Here is a 19,284-nt window from a genome sequence, read left to right on the forward strand (position 1 = left end):
TTCAAGCCCGTGACTTGAACCCGAGCCCCCCTTCTCATCTCCCTCACCACAGGACCTATCTAGCTGTTATTCCTCGGCCATATGTGAAGCTGATAGAGTGCGCCCTTAAAAGTATCCCAAGTTGACATATGCGGAAATAACATCAAACGGAAATACAAGGGAAACCTTATCCCAGATGACTTATGGGAGAGAGAGCAGAATCAGAGTATGTCGAAGGCTACCAACCGAAAAGCAACTTCCATAACAAATGTACACAATAGCCAGATCCGGAATAATAACTCTTATCCCTCTACACAATTTCCGAACTACAACTTTAACGTAGATACAGTGCATACAAACCTCCCAACAGATGGCCAATTGTCAAGGAGGTTCAATATTACAGCCGTCAGAACCCGAGAGAAAGTCTTTGTTACTAGGCTTGCCCCGAACACGCAGGCGAATGACGTAAAGGCCATATTTGCTCAATGATTCGGAGTTCACACAGAAGTAAGACAGCTGAAAACAAGGCATCCTTCTTATGCGTCATTTTTGCTCACATGCTCCCCTGATGACCTAAATCTAATCCTTGAATACAACAACTGGCCAATGGGTGCACTAGTTAAAAGATATCGAGAAAAGAACACCGCATACTGCAGGGAACCAGTAGTACGCATCAACCTATATAGCCACTAAAGCAACTGAATGCCCCTTCTGGTGAACGCCAGACCATTTGCTTTTTTATTCAGAACGTTAGAAGTGTTGTTAACAAACTGCACACATTGCAGACCTGCCTACTTCTTGAAGAATATGACTTTGTGTATAGTGGAGACTTGGCTAAATTATAACAGGCAACTGGATCTGCTGGTACAATCCTCCAGTTACAGATTTATAGGGAACAGCAGAATAGATAAACGGGGTGGAGGAGTTGCAATCCTTTATCATGAAAGTTTGCATCCTACAAATATTAAACCAAGTCAGTCTGAAAACTTTGAAACCATATCCGCGTCTGGAAGACTCAAGAAATCCAAGTCTGCCATATTTATCTTCCGCCGGAACACAGTGCTGACACCAGGACCGAGCTTCTTGTGTGGATTTCAGAGAATTTTGGCACAGATATTCCCATGATTATAGCTGGCGACTTTAATATGCCTAGCCCAAGACACGATCTAGCTAAAGAATACTTTGATGCAACCCATCCAAACCTTAGGACTGACCCTACTTGATATGCTTCCGACTAGGGGAGAGAAGCATTTGGATTTATTATATCATAATCTGATAAACATAAAAAAGTCACACCTCAAACTAAATTCCAGTCAAATCACAACCCAATATGTTGCGAAATTTCCTTCTGTACGTTTCCCGCACAGGCGTCCCCCTCATCATACGATTTTCGCACGTGTGCACAGAAGGTTATGTGAGACTGGTTGTTTCACGAGAGGTACCATGAATCGAGAGCGAACGTCGAGGACGCCAGACAATGAGGAGAATGTCCTACGTCTTGCAGAAGGCAATCCGAGTACGAGTACTCGAGCATAGGCCAACGATTGGGTATTTCCCAATCCACTGTATGGAGGATATTGTCAACAAACCAAATGAGTTCATACCATCTGCAACGCGTCCAATCATTGGAGCCTGCGGATTATCCACTCCGGAGGACTTTTGCTACTTGGTTTCTTCAACAGAAACGGTTCGCAAATGCTGACTTCCAGCGGGATCGCTGTTCACACGACCTCCCGTTCAACGTCCTCTACCGCATAACGAAGGCATTTCGGACCCTGCAATGCTATGTGTTTCCGATTCGTCTTTGTACCCCCCTACACCTCCTGCAAGTTTGTCGCACTGGTAGTGAATCAGCCTGTGTGTATATATATACAGGGTGTCTAAAAAATATTGGTACAAACGTTTAGGGGAGGTAGGTAACATCTAAAGAAATGTGAATCGCATAGGAATCCATAACCGGAAACGTCACGGGAAAGTAGTAGCAGAGGCACAAGACAGTAATTAGTGGCAAATATTTATTTGACATAATATTAACAATGGAGTACGAGATGGATGCATTTCATGATGTTATAACAAATGCTCGACGGTTCCATCATGAGAGCGATGCATGCGTGACACCGACGCAGCATGGATTGGCGGACACAGTCGAACACACCTAGAGTTTCTTTGACAGTAGCAGCAGCGCAGACGAGTCTCGCCCCGAGATCCATTTCCGTCTCCACAGGTGATTCATACAGGATAGATTTGAGGCCCCCCCCACAGAAAGAAATCAAGGCTCGATAAATCGGGTGAGCGTGGGGGCCAGGCAACGGGTTCACCACGGCCAATCCATCGACGCCCAAAACGCCTGTTCAAATGGTCACGAACACACCTTCCATAATGGGCAGGTGCCCCGTCATGTTGAAACCAAAAGTTGCGTCTTACATTTGCTGGAACATCGTCAAGTAACTCTGGTAGAACTTGTTCAAGAAAGATCCGATATTTAGCGGAGTTCATGCGGGATGGTAACAGGTATGGGCCGACTAAGCAGTCACCGACCATACCTGCTCACACATTTATTACGAAGCGATGTTGTGCCGCATGGGGGCGCACACCGTGTGGGCCCTCCTAATCCATACACTAGGTGCATGTCTGCCAGCTTACAGTTTGTATGTTGATGCATGCTCTCCGTGCGGCGACTACTGCTTGAATGAGTAAACCAGAAATTTTCCCTCTCGTGAACTGATGAACAGCGCCGTGTACCGACTTACGGTGACGTTTCCGGTTATGGGTTCTTATGCGATTCACATTCCTTTAGATGCTACATACCTCCCCTAAGCATTTGTACCAATATTTTTGAGACACCCTATATATATATAAATAAAGATAGAAAGAAATAATATATAAATAAATGATCACATACCAAGGCACACATTATCTTATCAAGAAGTCACAACGTGACCTTGGTTTATTTACAATGTATGCCACCAAGAAAGTTTAGAGATAAATTCCAATGGTATGAGCATTATAGAACGTAACTGCACATTGATGTAATTTATTTAAAATGAGGTTTGGAATACATTTTAAATAAATAACTGTTTGAAAAATTTTTGAATTTTTAAAAAGTCTTAAAAGTAACTTTTAAATTATTTCACGAAAAGTGACAAAGTTACTTTCGATTGTCAGTTTTATTTATTTATTTATTTATTTTAAATCTTACGCCATCCAAGGAACTTTAGAGAAAAAGCCTCGTGAAACTCAAAATTAACTAACTCTAATTCGAAAATATATTCTTCCTTGATTCTGGAGAATTAGTATTGAAATTCTTGCCACACCCCCTAAAACACATTCCAGTGCTGCAAATACTAGCTAATTCTCTGATAATGACCTTTTAAATCAATTTTTCATTTAGTTTAGTTTTGGTGAGAGTACTGGTTGAACGTTATAAAAATTGGTTAAAAAAATACAATGTGAGGGATCAGAACTCACGTAACGTGAATTCTTTACAAGATCTTTCTAACTTATTACGTTACTTGGCGAAGAAAAAGAAAAAAGTAAAAAAAATGAGTTAAGTTAAAAGTTACCAAAATTAATATCTTGTAATTTAACTGTCAACTTCGTAACTCGTTTCTTTCATGTCTGATTAAAGCACAGTACATTATAATTTGGCCAAAGTAAGGAATGTACCCAGTACCTTCCTTACTTTGGCCAAAAAAAAAAAAGTAAAACCTATGGAAGAGATTTTTACAACGCTAACACGTTTTAAGTCACTTTGAATAAACACAGAAATAAAAAAAAAGAATAAATAAATAAAAACCATGCGCAAGATCTGGGAGTAATTGTGCAGTCAGATATCAAGTTTTCTGAGCAATGCAGACAGGCTGCCAGAGCAGGTCATGGGGTATTGTCAATGATATACGGGAATTTTGCTAGTAGGGAAAAGGAGGTGATTATCCCTTTATATAAGGCAATGGCCAGGCCACGCCTTGAGTGCTGCGTACAGGTCTGGAAACCTGATTTTAGGAAGGATGTAGAGTTGCTTGAGCGAGTACAGAGAAGGGCAACAAGATTGGTGAGGGGAAGAAGGTGTCCTCTTCGTTCTATAAAAAAGTTTTTCAATCACGGATTTATTTAAAATGCATGCTATTCCTCATTGTAAATATATTATGTACAATGCAATTATGTTCCATAAAAAATAAGAAAGAAAGTTCTACAAATTGAAGGTCTGGAGATTAGGCACCTGCGAGGTGATCTGATTGAGGTGTATAAGGGCTTGAATGGGTTGAGCACGCTGAATTCTGATGGGATTCTTCCGCTTGTTCAGATTAAGAACCTGGGGGGGGGCATAAATTCAAATTGAGGAAATACAGTTGTAGAACAGATGTGCAGAAATTTGCCTTTAGCTAGCGGGTAGTTGATTGCTGGAACAAACTTATATCTGTCGTTGTGGAAGTTGATAGCTTAAATAAATTCAGTCAAGAACTGGACAAAAACCTTTAGTGTGAATGGATGTGTGGAATTATTTTTTATTTATTATTATTTATTTTTTTTTTTTTGGTTGATGCTACATAAGCTCACACGCTTACTTTCTTGAATCACATGCCTCTACTACTACTACTAGAGAAGGATCCTCCTAATCCTTATTAGTATCCAAAATCTTGACTTGACATTCTTAAGTTAGGGGGGATTGCTCATTTCCTGATGTTCAGCTTGGCAGTCTTTCCGTGGAGAAGACCAGAGCCTCTGAAAACGGCTCTTTGATGGATCAGTTTATCAATCCTTCCATCCTTGGATGGCGGAAGATTTAAAAAATATATATAATAATAATAATCGAATGAAACTTTATTACTTTTCTTAAAATAACTTAAAGGTTTCTTTGAAGAATTTTGTTTAAAGTAGTTTTTCAATTACCGATTTATTTAAAATGCATTCTATTCATCATTGTAAATATATTATGTACAATGTAATTATGTTCTATAAAAAATAAGAAAGAAAAAGAAAAAAGGGCGCTCGTATCACGAGGATTTTACCCTAAACTTCATCGAGTAGTCTAAGATTAAAAAAAAAAATATATATATATATATAGAATTGAAAGTAACCTATTTATTTTTCGCGAAATAACTTAAAAGTTGCTCAGAGAAAAATGTTAGCTAAACCTAATTACTTTTGGTTAGATTAAACAATAAAATCGCAGAAAAAACATCCGCACAACTTATGATTTTTAGACTCTGTTAGTAATAGATTATATACAGACGCTACACAAGTGACGTTACCGTGATGTCTCACAATTTGGTTTATTTTCGGAGGAATTGAATTAGACCCTACTGATTTTAATGTGTACATTGTGATTATTCATAGCTTCTAGACATTTTTGATATTTACTCTTTTAATATATAATATTGAGGAATGTATAGTAAAAAAGAAAGTGATTAATTAAGGTACAGTTTAATATTCTTCAATAGTTTATGAATTTTCACAATTTACTCAATGGATGTAACACAGTCAACTTACTTTAAATTCCTTACTTTCTTTGATCCTGATTAGACACTTGTATTGTTCTCCCAATTTTGGTTTTCCCTGAAGTGCAATTTTTTCTTCTTCTGTCAGTTCAGCATTCGGCGAATTTTGATTGATGTCCTCACCTGACTGTTCCCGTAATAAGTCTGTAAGAAATTAAACATACTATTTGGCTTCTCAGTTGGTTTAATTTATTTTTCCTTTTAAATATAGCACAGTAAATAACAAGGTTTTGTTATTATCCTTTCTAAAATTAACTGCGATAAGTAGGTAACCATATCCATCTTTAAAGAATTAATAACAGCTGTGAACGAATATTTTTTATGAATATTTATTAGGAAATTATTCAGTAAAAAAGCACAGAAACTTGCTTTAAAGTCTAGCAAAAACCTTGGTCAACTGCCCTTTCAACTTAATGGGCGAGGGTTTCGTTACTTAGTCTTGCATTTATTTATTAACATCAGTTAACAACTAGTTCCCCTCCCCCCAACCCAAACATTCACATGGATAGAGGGCTACATTAAACAAGCAAATTACAAAATTATTTACAGATTTATAAAAAAAAATTCCCAAATTTACATAGCTCTTGAATGGCGAGTTACAAAATAAATTAAAGTTAACACAATATAACTACTATCGGTATTAATTTCAGATAAGTTAAAACTTACGAATCACAGGTAATAATGCTCAGACTATAAACACCAGTTCTAGCTTTCAATGAGTGCATATATTTCAGCTATAGTTTTCTTTCTGTATGTTTTGTCTGTGCAAAGCTTCTCAGAATCAAATTAAAACTGGTTATATGTGGTGAGGGCGTTAGCAAGAAACGTGTTCTAGACATTACAGATTACCTAGACTGGTAATGGGAATTTTGGATTAGCGTTATTTCTTGGCCTTTGGAAATGGAGAGATTACCTAGAATATGTCAGGCGAGTTGATTCTTTGCAAAATGCTATATTATAAATCTCCTTAAACTGCCTTAAATCAACAGTGAAACAATAATCTACCTAAAACAGTATTTTCCAACTTGTGGTCCGCAAATCTCTACGAGGACCCGTGAGTACAGTATGTACTAGATGTCCGTTAGCTCGTTTTGAGTACAATAAACTATATGGTTTGCGGATTATCCTTGCATAAATTTTACAATTTCTCTTATTTTAAATTATCTTTAAATTTTGGAGTAAGTAGTGAACATGAGACAACAGGAATTAATAAATTGTTAGTTAACAGAAATAGTTTGATCAACAGACGGAATATTTAAAAAATAATAATAATAATGATAAAAGGGATCCTTGGTTCTGAAATGGTTGGGAACTACCGTGCTAAAAGCAAAAAATATTTCTCAAATTTCTGCTATTTCAGTGTTACAACTACTTGTATTTCTGGGTACCGGTCTAGTGGGGAGGATTGCGTTACCCGAAATGCTCTTTTTCACATCATGGCGTTTAGTAACAGTGGAGTGGTGCACAACTTGCTTTCGCCGTCAAGGCATTTTACAAAAAGAACAGCAGTTACAAGCCCGCTCGACGTTTATTTCGTATTCACTTTAAGATGCAGAAGCTGTACCAGAAATTTTTGGAGAAGATGCTGTAAAATCAATGAAAAATGACAAAGCAGCAGAACCCGGTAAAATTACTGTTGAAATGTTGAAAGTCGGAGGCTAGCCGGTTGGTATAGCTCTAACCAGACTATTTTAAAAATGCCTTCTACTTAACGAAGTACCTACTACACAAAAAAAGGTGACAAAGGAAATTTAAAAAACTGCCGACCAATAAGTGTATTGCCAGTTGTCTACAAGGTTTTCACAAAGGTACTTTCAAGAAGAATAGGCACAATACTTGATGCGGCACAGCCCAAAGAACAAGCAGGTTTCAGAAGCGGCTTTAGTACAATGGATCACATCCGCAGTGCAGCAAGTTACAAAGAGGCACAATGAATACACCCTACCATTATGTATAGCCTTCATCGACTATGAAAAAACATTCGACTCGGTCACAAAAGTAGCAATAATCAACGCCATAATCAAACAAGGTGTAGAGAGGGAGTACGTCAATATTTTCCAATCAATATATGAAAAGGCGACTGCATCAATACGGAACAACAGTGATCAACATAGAAAGAGGCATCCGACAAGGAGGCACAATCTTCCTAAAACTATTTTTTGCCTGTTTAGAAGAATTTTTTTGCAAGCTAAATTGGGATAATAAAGGACTCAAGATAAATGGAGATTGCCTGAATCACTTACGATTTGCAGATGATGTCACTGTCTTTGCCAGTGATCCGGAAGAATTGCAGCAAAACACTGAAGACCTGCAGCATGAAAGCAAGCAAGAAGTTCGATTTGAAGATGAATATCAAGAAAATACAGATTATGTTCAACAAATTTACCAGATCAAAGAAAATCAGGGCCGATGGACAAGAAATTTCAACAGATGGAAATTGAACGGCGCATAAAATTGGGATGGCAAGCATTTGGAAAGCTTAATATAATCTTCGAGAAAAACTTGACACTCTATCTCAAGAGCAAAAGTTTTTTTATCAGAGTCCTAACATATGATCGAAAAATTTGGAAATATTTGGACATTGAATGCCAAAGCTTTACAAAGACTGAGGGTCATATAGAGAAGTATGGAGCGCCGAATTTTGAACATAACCAAAAGAGACCGAAAAACATGTGCATGAATTCTGCAACAATTGAAGATCTGTGATATCATTGAAAGAACAAAGCGCTTAAAATGGAAATGAGTAAGTCACATATCAAGAAGAACTGACGATAGATGGACCAAACTAATTTTGGAATGGATACCGCTTGACTCTATACGTCCAAGAAAAATACCATAGATGAGGTGGATCGATGAAATTACGAAATTTGCTGTTGTACAATGGCAAAAGCAAGCACAAGCCGTAGTTGCTGGAAACGTTGAGGAGGCCCTCATTCTGCAATGGATCGACAACGGCTGAAGATGATGATGTAACGGTTATGCATTCAAATTTTCAGGTAAATACGTACATTCCTTCTATGTGGGGAAATATGAATGACGAACGGTGTAAATTTATTTTGCTCACTTTGGAGTGACTCCATTTTAAATTAAAAAAAAAAAAAAAAACATTATGTAATCTGAATTATGCAACAGAAAGTATTCATTGTGAGAGTATTATAAATATAGAAATTATATAATGAAAGTACAAAAAGAAAACTCTCATATTAGGACCTCCCGAGAATTACCTCATCTAGCCGTGTATGTTATGTCTATAAATTACATGTGATCTCTGGTCTCTTTACTTGTTTTCCTTAAAGAGAAACCCCAATTTCCAGGAAGGAATCTTGCTATCCTTGCGAGAAACTGACTAATTGAGCCACGGAGTGAAAAAAAAGTCATTAAAAGTTCCTTGCGTCATTTGTGGGATTCGAACCCGGGTTCAAATTCAATTCAACTTAGGCCATATTGCGCCGTATATACGAAGTTGGCGGGAGGTTAAAAAAGATTTATATTCACCCAGAAGTAGCTGTGATAGAAAAATGAATTTTTTTTTGTTTAATAAAAAAAATTCATTTTTTTTATTTTGCTTAAAATATCTGTAGCAACCACAAATTTTTCTTGAGCTCTGAAAATTCATTTTTTTAAAATTTGCAGTACTGATTGAAGTGTCATAATGAATAAAGTGGAATACAGATCAGTGATTCGGTTCCTATTTCTGTAAGGGAAATACCCAAAAAATCTACGAAAAAATGGTCATTATTTATGGAGAAGAATATCCAGGTTATATATAGTGTTGTTGCACGTTGGTATAAACAATTCAGATGTGGCAGAATCTAGTGTAGGATGAAGAAATCCCAGGACGCTCAACAACTGCTGCAGCACAAAAGAGTGTTGCAAAAATTGAGGCATTAATCCTGGACGATTGTCGTATTAGTGTATCAAAGGCTGCAGAGCTCCAAATTAGTGTAGCGTTTGTGGAGAACATCATCCATCAACACTTGTGTATGAGTAAAGTTCTGCTAGATGGGTTCCCAGATTTCTGACACCTTACCAGAAGAAGGAATGGACACAATGTGCACAAGAAACGTTGTCGATGTGCCAAGAGGAGTTTTTTACACAGCTAATCACCATGGAAACTTGGATCCATCACTGTGATCCCGAAACTAAACAAATGTCCAATAATTGAAGCATGCAGAATCACCATCCTCCCAAAAAAGGTAAAGATGCAACCAAGTGCTGGCAAGGTGATGCTGTCGGTTTTTTTTGGGATCAGCATGGTATAATATACTAACAGATTACCTTTCGAAAGGACTATACTCTGACGGAAAAGTATCGTTACAACCTCCTCATAAAGCTACGTGCTGCTATAAAAGAAAAAAAAGGTACTGAGAGCTGCCAAAAGGTGTGAACCTGCTCCATGATAATGCCCATGCTCATTTTTGGCATGCTGCAGTGTGGTGTGCCTACAAATGTGAGTTTGAAATATTTCTGCATCCTTCTTATTTCCCCGACCTTGTACCCTCGGATTTCTTCCTCTTTCCTGCCTTGAAGTCTTTTTTTCGTGGAAAACACTTTGCTGCTGATGATGAGGTGATTTCTGCTGCCGAGGTGGTTTGAAGGACAGTCAGAGGACTCCGACAAATGTGGCCTGCCGAACAGGCTACATTTTTCGAAGAGAGAGGTGACGAAAATTGAGAGGTGGAAAAAATGTGTCATCTTGTATGGTGACTGTGTTGAAAAGGTGTAATACTTGGTATTTGTTTCAACTTTCTATCACAACTACTTCTGGGGGAATACAAATCTTTTTTGAATCCCCTCGTATTATGTCTGTAAATTACGTGAATTCTGTGGTTGATTTGAAAAATCGAAAAAAATTGGGAAAAAAAAAGAAAAGAAAATGAATGTCATAAAGTTACTACGTGACTTTATAATATTGATTTTAAATTGTTTTTTAATTTTAGCTCTAATTATGCCATCTATTTTAGTGTCTTAATAAGCCTAAGAAATATCACCATCACTTGTATTTTCAGTATCACCCCCCACCCCCCATACCTGGCAGGGCAAGCACAGTCCTAGATGAAGAATCATGCCGGATCCCAGATAAAGGATTGTGCCCATTAGGGTTGCACATTTCTGATATGAAACTTCCGCTATTCGAAATTACGATTTCTACAAAAACACAGAAAAATGGTAAACTTGCACATACAGGCCAATGTCACAATTGAACTGTTAACACGAGTGTTAAATTGAATTAACACGAGGGGAATGTGTTCTCTTAACGCTGTCTTCCCGTATGGAACGTCAGAGAAAATAGTGAACGCCATTGGCGAGATGGATACGACGTTTTCAAAACTCATAATAGCGAGTTTTCAAACAGAAGCACTTTTGGATGAGGCAAGTTTTTTAATGCAACCCTTATTTTAAACATTGTTAACTGTATATGAATAACAAGTGTAAGCCTATATTAAATTCAGATCGAGCTAAAAAAATTGAATATGACTACTTTTATTTGGGGTCGGATTAGGCGAGTTTTCGAATGGAACACCTCAAATATGATTTCCCTGAACGCTTTTTGAAACTTAATTGCTTTCTTGTGATATGAACATAATCAGATTATGTTGAGTGAATTTTTGATTGCTCGTGATGTGTCGATCGCAACATTAATAGTCTTGTATATTCCTTCCTTGCTAAATTTGGTTTTATTTGGAATAGTTCGATACCTAGAAAAAATGTGGAGATTATAAGAAATACAAATCATATGAAAAATAATTTTTGAACATACCTTTTGATTCCTCCGACTCCTCTTCTTCAGCTTGAGAATGAAAAGCAGCATGATAAAGAAACAGAAAACATAAATGTAGTTGGTAATGTAAACACGAACTGAATTTTAACAGCCATTTTGCTAGAAAGCAAAGCGAAGCAACGAAGGAAAACGACTGGTACGAGTTGGTTACTATTACTACTCTAATTAACACAAACAACAGCTATGGAATAGACACTAACAGAGAACTATTAATGGAGGCGGGAAAACGCTAACATGCATGTACGTTTTCTATTTATACTCATTCTAAATCTTTCACAAAACAGTGATTTATACGTTTATATGTTAGTTAGTTATTTTGGGTTTTTAGGAGCATTAGCAACTAAGGCCATATTGCTCCGGGATATGCGGTGGTCATTCCCTTCCCTGAGCTTTCCGCATCCTCCGTATTTGGTGGTGACGGGCTCGAACCCCGGTCTAATCAAGAAGCGTGTGCTACGCACTGCTGCTCCTTCCCACCTGGCTACAGAGGCGCCTTCGTTTATATGTATAGACTACTACACGTATTTATGTTTGTTCCGATAACCTGCATTAGCAGGAATGTGAACGAAAGCGTTTGATCAGAGAAAAGCTTTCTAGAACATTTCATCAAAGAACAATCGTTTATAAACGATAATTAAAGTGAAATACTGTGTACATATGTTCAAGAAACCTCGAACTGTCCGAAATAACTCGTTAGCTCAACTTTTAGTTTTATATTTTTTTACTACGTGGTATATGGTTATTTCATGAAGATCGTACTGAACGAGCATTAGTAATCATATATCCAATTACAAGAGCGACAGTTTTATTAACTTTTAAAATGAATGCAACGTACTTATTTATGATTACGGTGTAACCCATTTACCATAAAATTGCATTCTTTGGACGATTCTTATGATCCCATACTTGCAGAAGTACAGTTGATATTCCCAGTATATGAGCAATACGATTTTTGGCCAACTTGAACTTTTTGTAGGTTCACAAGATCTGTTTTAAACATGCTCATAAACATAAACGTACGGTATATACTACGCTACGTTTACCGTCTTCTTTACCATATTGATTTGCTATCACCAGAAGCTACTTTAGTCGTATATAGCTTTAAATTATATGAGCGAAGCATGCTGTTGCAGAATAGGTATATTCAACTATTCTACTTTAATTTAATAGGAACGATATTTGTACTAAGTACATCACTTAATTTTTAAAATAATTATATGTATTCTACACTGTAGCAATAAATTAATGCCTGTTTTAGAGATCTCACTACTGTATTACTTAATTTTATTTTATAATATTCATAGGATACTATTTTTATTGCTTTTCTTTTTACGTTTCTTCCGAACAAATATCTAATGGTTAATCTATGTTGTATTGTATTATGAACTGAAAAACGCACGGAAACAGTTCGCAGTAGGCCTATTATATGAGTTAGACAGTAGATAAGTGTAATACGAGGTCTGACGATAAAGTTCTAATTCTGAAGACTTCGGTAAAAAAAAAAAAAAAATTCAGTAACCTTTAGTTCATGTGATCGCCGTCAGCATTCATATCTGCTGTGCCTGTAAACACTGAACTCCGCCCTGGGGTACACTTAGAGTCGTCACACTGGAGATGGGGAAAACCCTTGATGCCGTCATACAACTAACACACTGTTCTGAATGCTGTCAGTGATTCAGAATGAGATCTTTTCAAGTTCTTCAGTTTTGGGAACATCAAATAGTGGTATGGTGGGAGAATCAGGTGAGTACAACGGAAGGCTTATTAGTAAATATCTTTATTGCAGGCAGTGATTGGTTACATGATTGCCTGATGCAATAATACCCACAACAGCGACAATGCTAGGGTTTTAACATTAAATAACTAATACAAGAAAAATTACTTAAAACATATATTAGGACATCAAACATATAATTACATATTTTACATATAAAATTAATATTAACAAGTGAAATGAAGACACATGAAAAGACGATGGCAGTCACTCGGTTTAAGACGAAAGCTGTTCCCTCATGATGCGTCTTCTGTACGATTTGTTCTCTATGAACTTTTTGTAGTCCACATCTATCTCGTTGTGGAGCATCTCCATTGGCAGGAATCTATCCTCTATCCTGAGCCTCCACGCCACAGACTGCAGAGAGGGGAGGGGCTCTTAAGGGTTTCGGGGGATCCTCCAATTGCACATCTGCCAAAAATTTGGCGTATTGATTTCACCCGCTATCATTTTAATTGGCACAAGCAAGCGGAGGGCAAATATCCGTTTGGAGACTTTTCTGTAATTTAGAAGTTGGGTGATATCTGAAGTATGTATGAGTGGTGGCAGTTTATGCTTGAAGAGGACCCACCGAAGAAGCCAGTACTCATCAGATGTAATGGTTTTTTAACGTGGTTTTCGTTGCCGACGCCCAGATTTCTGACCCGTAGGTGATGGCTGGCTGCAGAAACCGGTATATGTATTGGAGCGTGTACTCAGGCTCTGTGACATGAAGGAGGTATTGTTCGGCAAGCCATCTTGGTCTGCAGACCTTGTTGTGAATGTCTGCAACATGGTGTTTGAAACTGAGTTTAGGGGTCAAATATAACAGCGAGATCTTTGTGCTTGATGACTGGGGTGATGGGGGTTCCGTGGATTTCCAGGTTTAGTTGCGTTGGGTTTGATTTGAGGGAAAATACCATTTGTGCAGATTTTTTTGGATTTATCTTAAGAGAAAACTGTGCCAAGTGTGTAATCAGATTTTTAAGACTGTTGATAATGGTTTCAGAAACAGAATCAGGTCGGGCGGTCCCGTTGATCCGATAGAGGAGCTTCGAGTTGTCTGCATAACTGATAAATTCTGTTTACTGGCGCAGGGATGGGTGGATGGCAGCCGTAAAGAGGAGCCCTAAAAGAACTCCGCCCTGGAGTACACCTACACACACTTTCCTTGTGAAAGATTTTTTATTCACAGTCAAGTGAAGGATCCTGGTCGTAAGTAGCGACTTTAAGAATTCCAATATATTGCCTTTTATCTGGTATCCATTCTCACAAAGTTGCAGGAGGGGCTGGATGTCTATGCTGTCGAATGCAGACTGGATATCCAGATAAACAATTGCCATCTCAGCCCTATCTTGTAGAGCCCCCAGAATGGTGTTGGTGGTTTGCAGTAGGTTGGTAATGGTGGACCTGCGTTTCAAGGCATAGTGAATGTATGGTGATTCACATGGCAGAACCTGGTTGGTTAGGATGGGAAGAAGGCACTTCTCCATGACTTTGAGGAGACATGAGGCTTTCATTATTGGCCTGAATTGTGAAATTGATGTCGCCCCTTGTGTTTTGGGGATTGGTCGGACAATATATTGATTCCAGGCTGTTGGGGAAACTTTGGTGCGTTGTGAGGATTCCATTGAAGATACCTAGGAGTGCATCAATGATGAAAACACTAAATGCTCTTAAGAATGAATTGTGGGACCCCATCATATCCAGTGCAAGACGTTGGTGGGATATCATTGATGGCCCGGATAAGCTCTCTCTTTTTGTGATGATGATGGAAGCGAGGACATCTCGCTGACAACTGTTGTGAATGCTCTTAAGGTCTGATGCTGACTTTGGCTTAAATCTTGTGATGTACATTAGCCATTCAATTGGATTAAGTTGTTGAGGGAATTCATCATGCCTTGCCTTAAACGGTGCTGCCTTCCCGATCTTGATTGTTTTGTCGATGTAGGCTTTAATGGCTTCAGATTTGCTTCTATTGAACTGGGCACTGGCTCTTGAGTATGCAATTCTGTCCAGTGGGTCTGATTTTGCTTTCCATTTTGAATGTAGTCTTTGTTTATTCTGAAATTTAAGGCTGAGATCTTGGGTCCACCATGCTTTGCTTCGACAGGAGATTGAAACTGTTTTTGACGCTGCAGTTCGAGCAATAGACTGCAGCCAGCAGGTAAGAAAGTGCAGCCCGAGCTGTGGATGACTTTGGTTTAGGACTTCCCAAGGAAAAATGGATGTCACTGTCATCTTAACTGGTGCCTGATGTTGCCAGGATGTCCTGGAAGAATGAGGGCTACTGGTAGATGGTCTGACATGAAGGCTGTTTCCGGTTGGCTGTCAACGGTGACGGTGTCTGTTGCAAATATTAGGTCTAACAGGTTAGCGCCTCTGGTAGGGGAAAAATTCTGGAGGGTCAGACCTACTGAAACCAGATTAGAAGATAATTTGCGAAGACCGTGTTCGCCTGAGCTAATATTAAAGTCTCCACACACTAGTAATGTTGCTTTAGGGTGGCATTGATCAATGATCCAGTTGGAGATCTCTTGTAAAGTGTTCTTTACTGTGGGGGGGGGGGGATGTAGACTGTGCACACGTCAAGTCTGTGGCCTTGAATGCTGAGGCTCTTGCAGCTTCGAATAGTTCTGTTTTTAGAGTGGCTGAGCTAGTCAGTGAGAATTTTTTTGTGTTGAAGAGAATGCCTACACCACCACCAGTCGTCCGTTCCCTGGAGGCAGAAATGCCCGAGAATCAAGCGGGTTGAGAGAATGCGAGGTCTTCTTCATTGGGGGACAGCCATGTCGCTGTATTACAAATGATGTCATACAACCTTGACAAGAGAAGAATTTCCATTGTCTGAAGTTTATTTCTCAGACTTCTAGTATTTTGATAGAAAATTGTGCACATTAAAGAAGTTTGGATGTATGCCCTTGTTGGAGCTATGATGGCCTTCATCAATTGTCTGTGGTTCGTTCTGGAGGTAGTTCTCACCTCAATCTTCATATGTCTTCCCTCGGGCATTTGTGGTGGGTGATCATGTCGCTGGCAAGCTTCTGTGAGAATGTTTGAACCTTTAAGAAGGTCCTGTTCAGTATAACCGGAATGTTCCTCCCCAAACTTAGACTTAATGGCGGGTCTGAGTCAGGTTTTTCCTTTCATTATTTATGGTTTCGATACGTTGGGGATACCGCATCCAGGTGGCGGTACGCTTTGTAGTGTAGAAGTGTTTCACTAGTGCCCCTGCAGGCCAAGAAGATGCAAGGCTGAGTAGTTTGCAGTTTGATTCTGCTGTAATGATTTTGAATGATGCATAGTATGGTTGTTTGGTCATGAGCCTGCTAACTTCTGTGCCTATACCTAAGTCTTCATTCAAATAAGACCACATCTGTTCAACAGTTGTCTGTGGAGAAAGCCTGGAGACAAAAATTGATTTTTCATGTGAAGAGATTTTTAGCGGAATTGCATGTATTTTCTTTGAGTTAGCAGTCCCGACTGTGGGCTTTTTTGTAGTTTGGCTTTTCTGGTGCAGTTACTTGGTTTTTTGTGTATTTCTGCTTCCCTTTGCACGGTGTCATCTTCTTAGGAAATTTTTCATTTACCTTACCGATATTCAGGAAATATTTGACCAGGAGGAAAGAACAGTGGAACATCTACTATACTCTTCTGATCTTGCCTCATGTAACTTTTTCATGTTCTCAAAACAGAAAAACTCATTGTGAATCAGTTGATCACATTCAAAGTGGTATGACTGCATCGGTGAATGGGCTTTTACAAATGATTTCTAGCAATGTTTTTAGGCGAGATAGAGAATTCGGAATGTGTGTATGTGTACGAGTATAAGTGCAGAAGGACAGTTCTCTGAAGGTGAACAGGCCGTCTTATTTTCAAGTAAGTTATTGATACTACCCAACTGTGCTCTACTTAGTTGTCGAATATTGACTCAAAAAAATTATTGCAGAAATGAGTTTCATCTCAGACGTTTTTCAGTGAAATGGAATAATAACGAATTCTCTCTTTCCATTCTGCCCAAAAAATGTACCGATTAAGATCATTTATGACTTTTGTTAACGACCAGTGATTAAATTAAGGTACAATTCAAAGGAAAAGAAAGGGAAAATAAAATAGGGAGGACTTAGCTCTGATAAGACAAGTACATAGGTCTGCACGATTTAAGTGCGGAGGAAGTTAGGATTTGGGGGATTATGCACAATGCATTATTGCAATCAGTTTTGTTAAAAACAAAACTGTTTATTGAACAATAAAACATTTTTACAGATAATTTGACTCAGAATAATTTGAAAAATAGCAGTAAAGACTTACAACCTCTTGATTATTAAACAAAGGCTTTGTGACTAACAAGCACAGGCGTTTTAAACAAAGGGTAGGATTAACATACGCAAAATGCAAATACATCGCATGGCAATTGGTTTCTATATTTCACAAATGATATAGCATTACATTACAGTTGGAAGGCAAAGGATTGATTTTAAAAGTAGAATTATAATTAATTATTATTTCTTACATTAAATACTCAAAACAATACAGACAAGAAGATCTTTTTACAGCTTGAAATTTCATTTGTTACTATATACAGTAAGGTGCAAGTATTGTGCAAGGTAACGTCTCGAAAGAATAAAAGCTGGGTAATTATTAGGTGCCGTATAATAGCATGCTCAACAGAATAAGACGCGTACCTCATGTTTTGAGAAAAAAAAATAGCTTTTTTCATTTTAGAATCGCTGTAGATCAGCTATCAACCGTGATGCGTATTACTTCTACCCCATCTTTCTGTCGTCTCTGTGTGCGTTTTGTTGGTAGCGTTATCCGGTAGCATTTTCAGATGTGCAGGTATTCTAATCTATTCATCACATTGTCAGACGCGGAGTTGGGGGGGGGGGAACCCTCTCGGAGCCACATTACAATTAACACCATACACTAACCCAGTTATGAAGTTATAACTCCCCAATATTAGCAATGGCCACATGGTGCAAGGGAGCCTATGGCTTATGCTGCAATATGAGAGATGCCAGACAGTGGGCGATAGTAAAAACCCCTTTTTAGGGGGTTTAGAGCTGCAGCTCAGACTACGGGTAAATTTAACAAAAACGATGTCATTTCACCTACTTCGGTGATTTACTACTAAATAAATGATGCTTTGCCCTAACTTGTTCGTTTAGTAAATTTGCCCGTAGTCTGAGGCTTTCAGCTCTAAACCTCTTTTTAGTCTTTACTATCGCACACTGTCTGGCATCTCTCACATTGTGGAGTTATACTTCATAAATGGGTTGGACATGTTAGTCACTTCCCTAAAAGGCGCCACCACGACCGAAGTCCATGTGCACTAATTTCATTCACTAAAATTTATTACTACCGAAGATTACTTATGAATATAAAACAATATATATATATATATATATAAATAAAACAAATACAATAAAAGGGGGTAAATATAATAAATATGTAAAAATATACGTATGTATATTCAATATTTACATTTAATTCATACGGTAGAATGAATTATATTTACAATAATTATTAAGTTTTGAATAATTAAATCACAATCTAAACAACGATATTAAAATATTAAATAAAACTGAAGAAGTGCGTAGCATGACCAGCAAAGAAGAGCCACGGCAGTTTAACCTGAAGGAGATGATAGTGCAAACGCCGTCCAAAGCGTTCAGTTTCCATCAGATCTCGCGGAGATATGTCGTGTGTAGATAGAATTCCGGCTCTTCTTTTAAAAACCTTATTTATAAACTCTAAAAACAATTTAAATAAAATTTTATCTAAAAATAATTCTGGAAGAAAGCCATCATTTAATACAAAAGTACTTCTTTCTAATTCAAATCTAATATCCAAATAATTATAACAGTTGAGGGCATCGTGAAGACCAGTCTCCACCGCTCCGCACAGCACTCACACAGACCAGGCGGAACCAAGCCAAACTAGTTCGGCCTGGACCTCAAGCCATGCCCGTAAGGAGAAAGCACGCATTCAAACCAAACTGAAGCCAGGGCCGCAATTTAAAATTTACTGTCGAGACGGAGGGCAGAAATACAAACATCTCTCTGCTATTCTCAGAACAGTTCTATCTGTCTTGCCAGATATTCATGAGTTCATCATTTATTCTCTGCCTCTCAGCAACTATCTGATGCAAATTGAACGCGGCCCCACCACCGGGTTCATAACTGTTTTTTTTTTTTTTTTTTTAGGGTCATTGCTTGCAACCTGTTTTATGCTGCACCAGCCAAAAAAAAAAAAAAAAAAAAACCGAATAA

The 19,284-nt window shown here is 38.1% G+C and overlaps 1 protein-coding gene across 4 annotated transcripts in view; it reads right to left on the reverse strand.

The window, feature by feature from the left end:
* The window catches only part of LOC150084880 (sodium/calcium exchanger 3-like), a 533,436-nt gene that overhangs the window by 120,907 nt on the left and 393,245 nt on the right, over positions 1-19,284 (reverse strand). For 3 of the 4 annotated variants that reach the window (XM_090376676.1, XM_090376678.1, XM_090376675.1), the window contains 2 exons: positions 11,239-11,268; positions 5,470-5,621 (listed from right to left, as the gene is read on the reverse strand). In XM_090376676.1, coding sequence (XP_090232802.1) covers positions 5,470-5,621; positions 11,239-11,268 — 182 coding nt within the window. The remainder of the gene's footprint in view (positions 1-5,469; positions 5,622-11,238; positions 11,269-19,284) is intronic. The other variant, XM_090376677.1, reaches the window with a different exon arrangement.

Source organism: Mastigoproctus giganteus, chromosome 6 (genome assembly GCF_048544385.1).
Source record: "Mastigoproctus giganteus isolate SK-2022 chromosome 6, ASM4854438v1, whole genome shotgun sequence".
Taxonomy (NCBI): Eukaryota; Metazoa; Arthropoda; class Arachnida; order Uropygi; family Thelyphonidae; genus Mastigoproctus; species Mastigoproctus giganteus.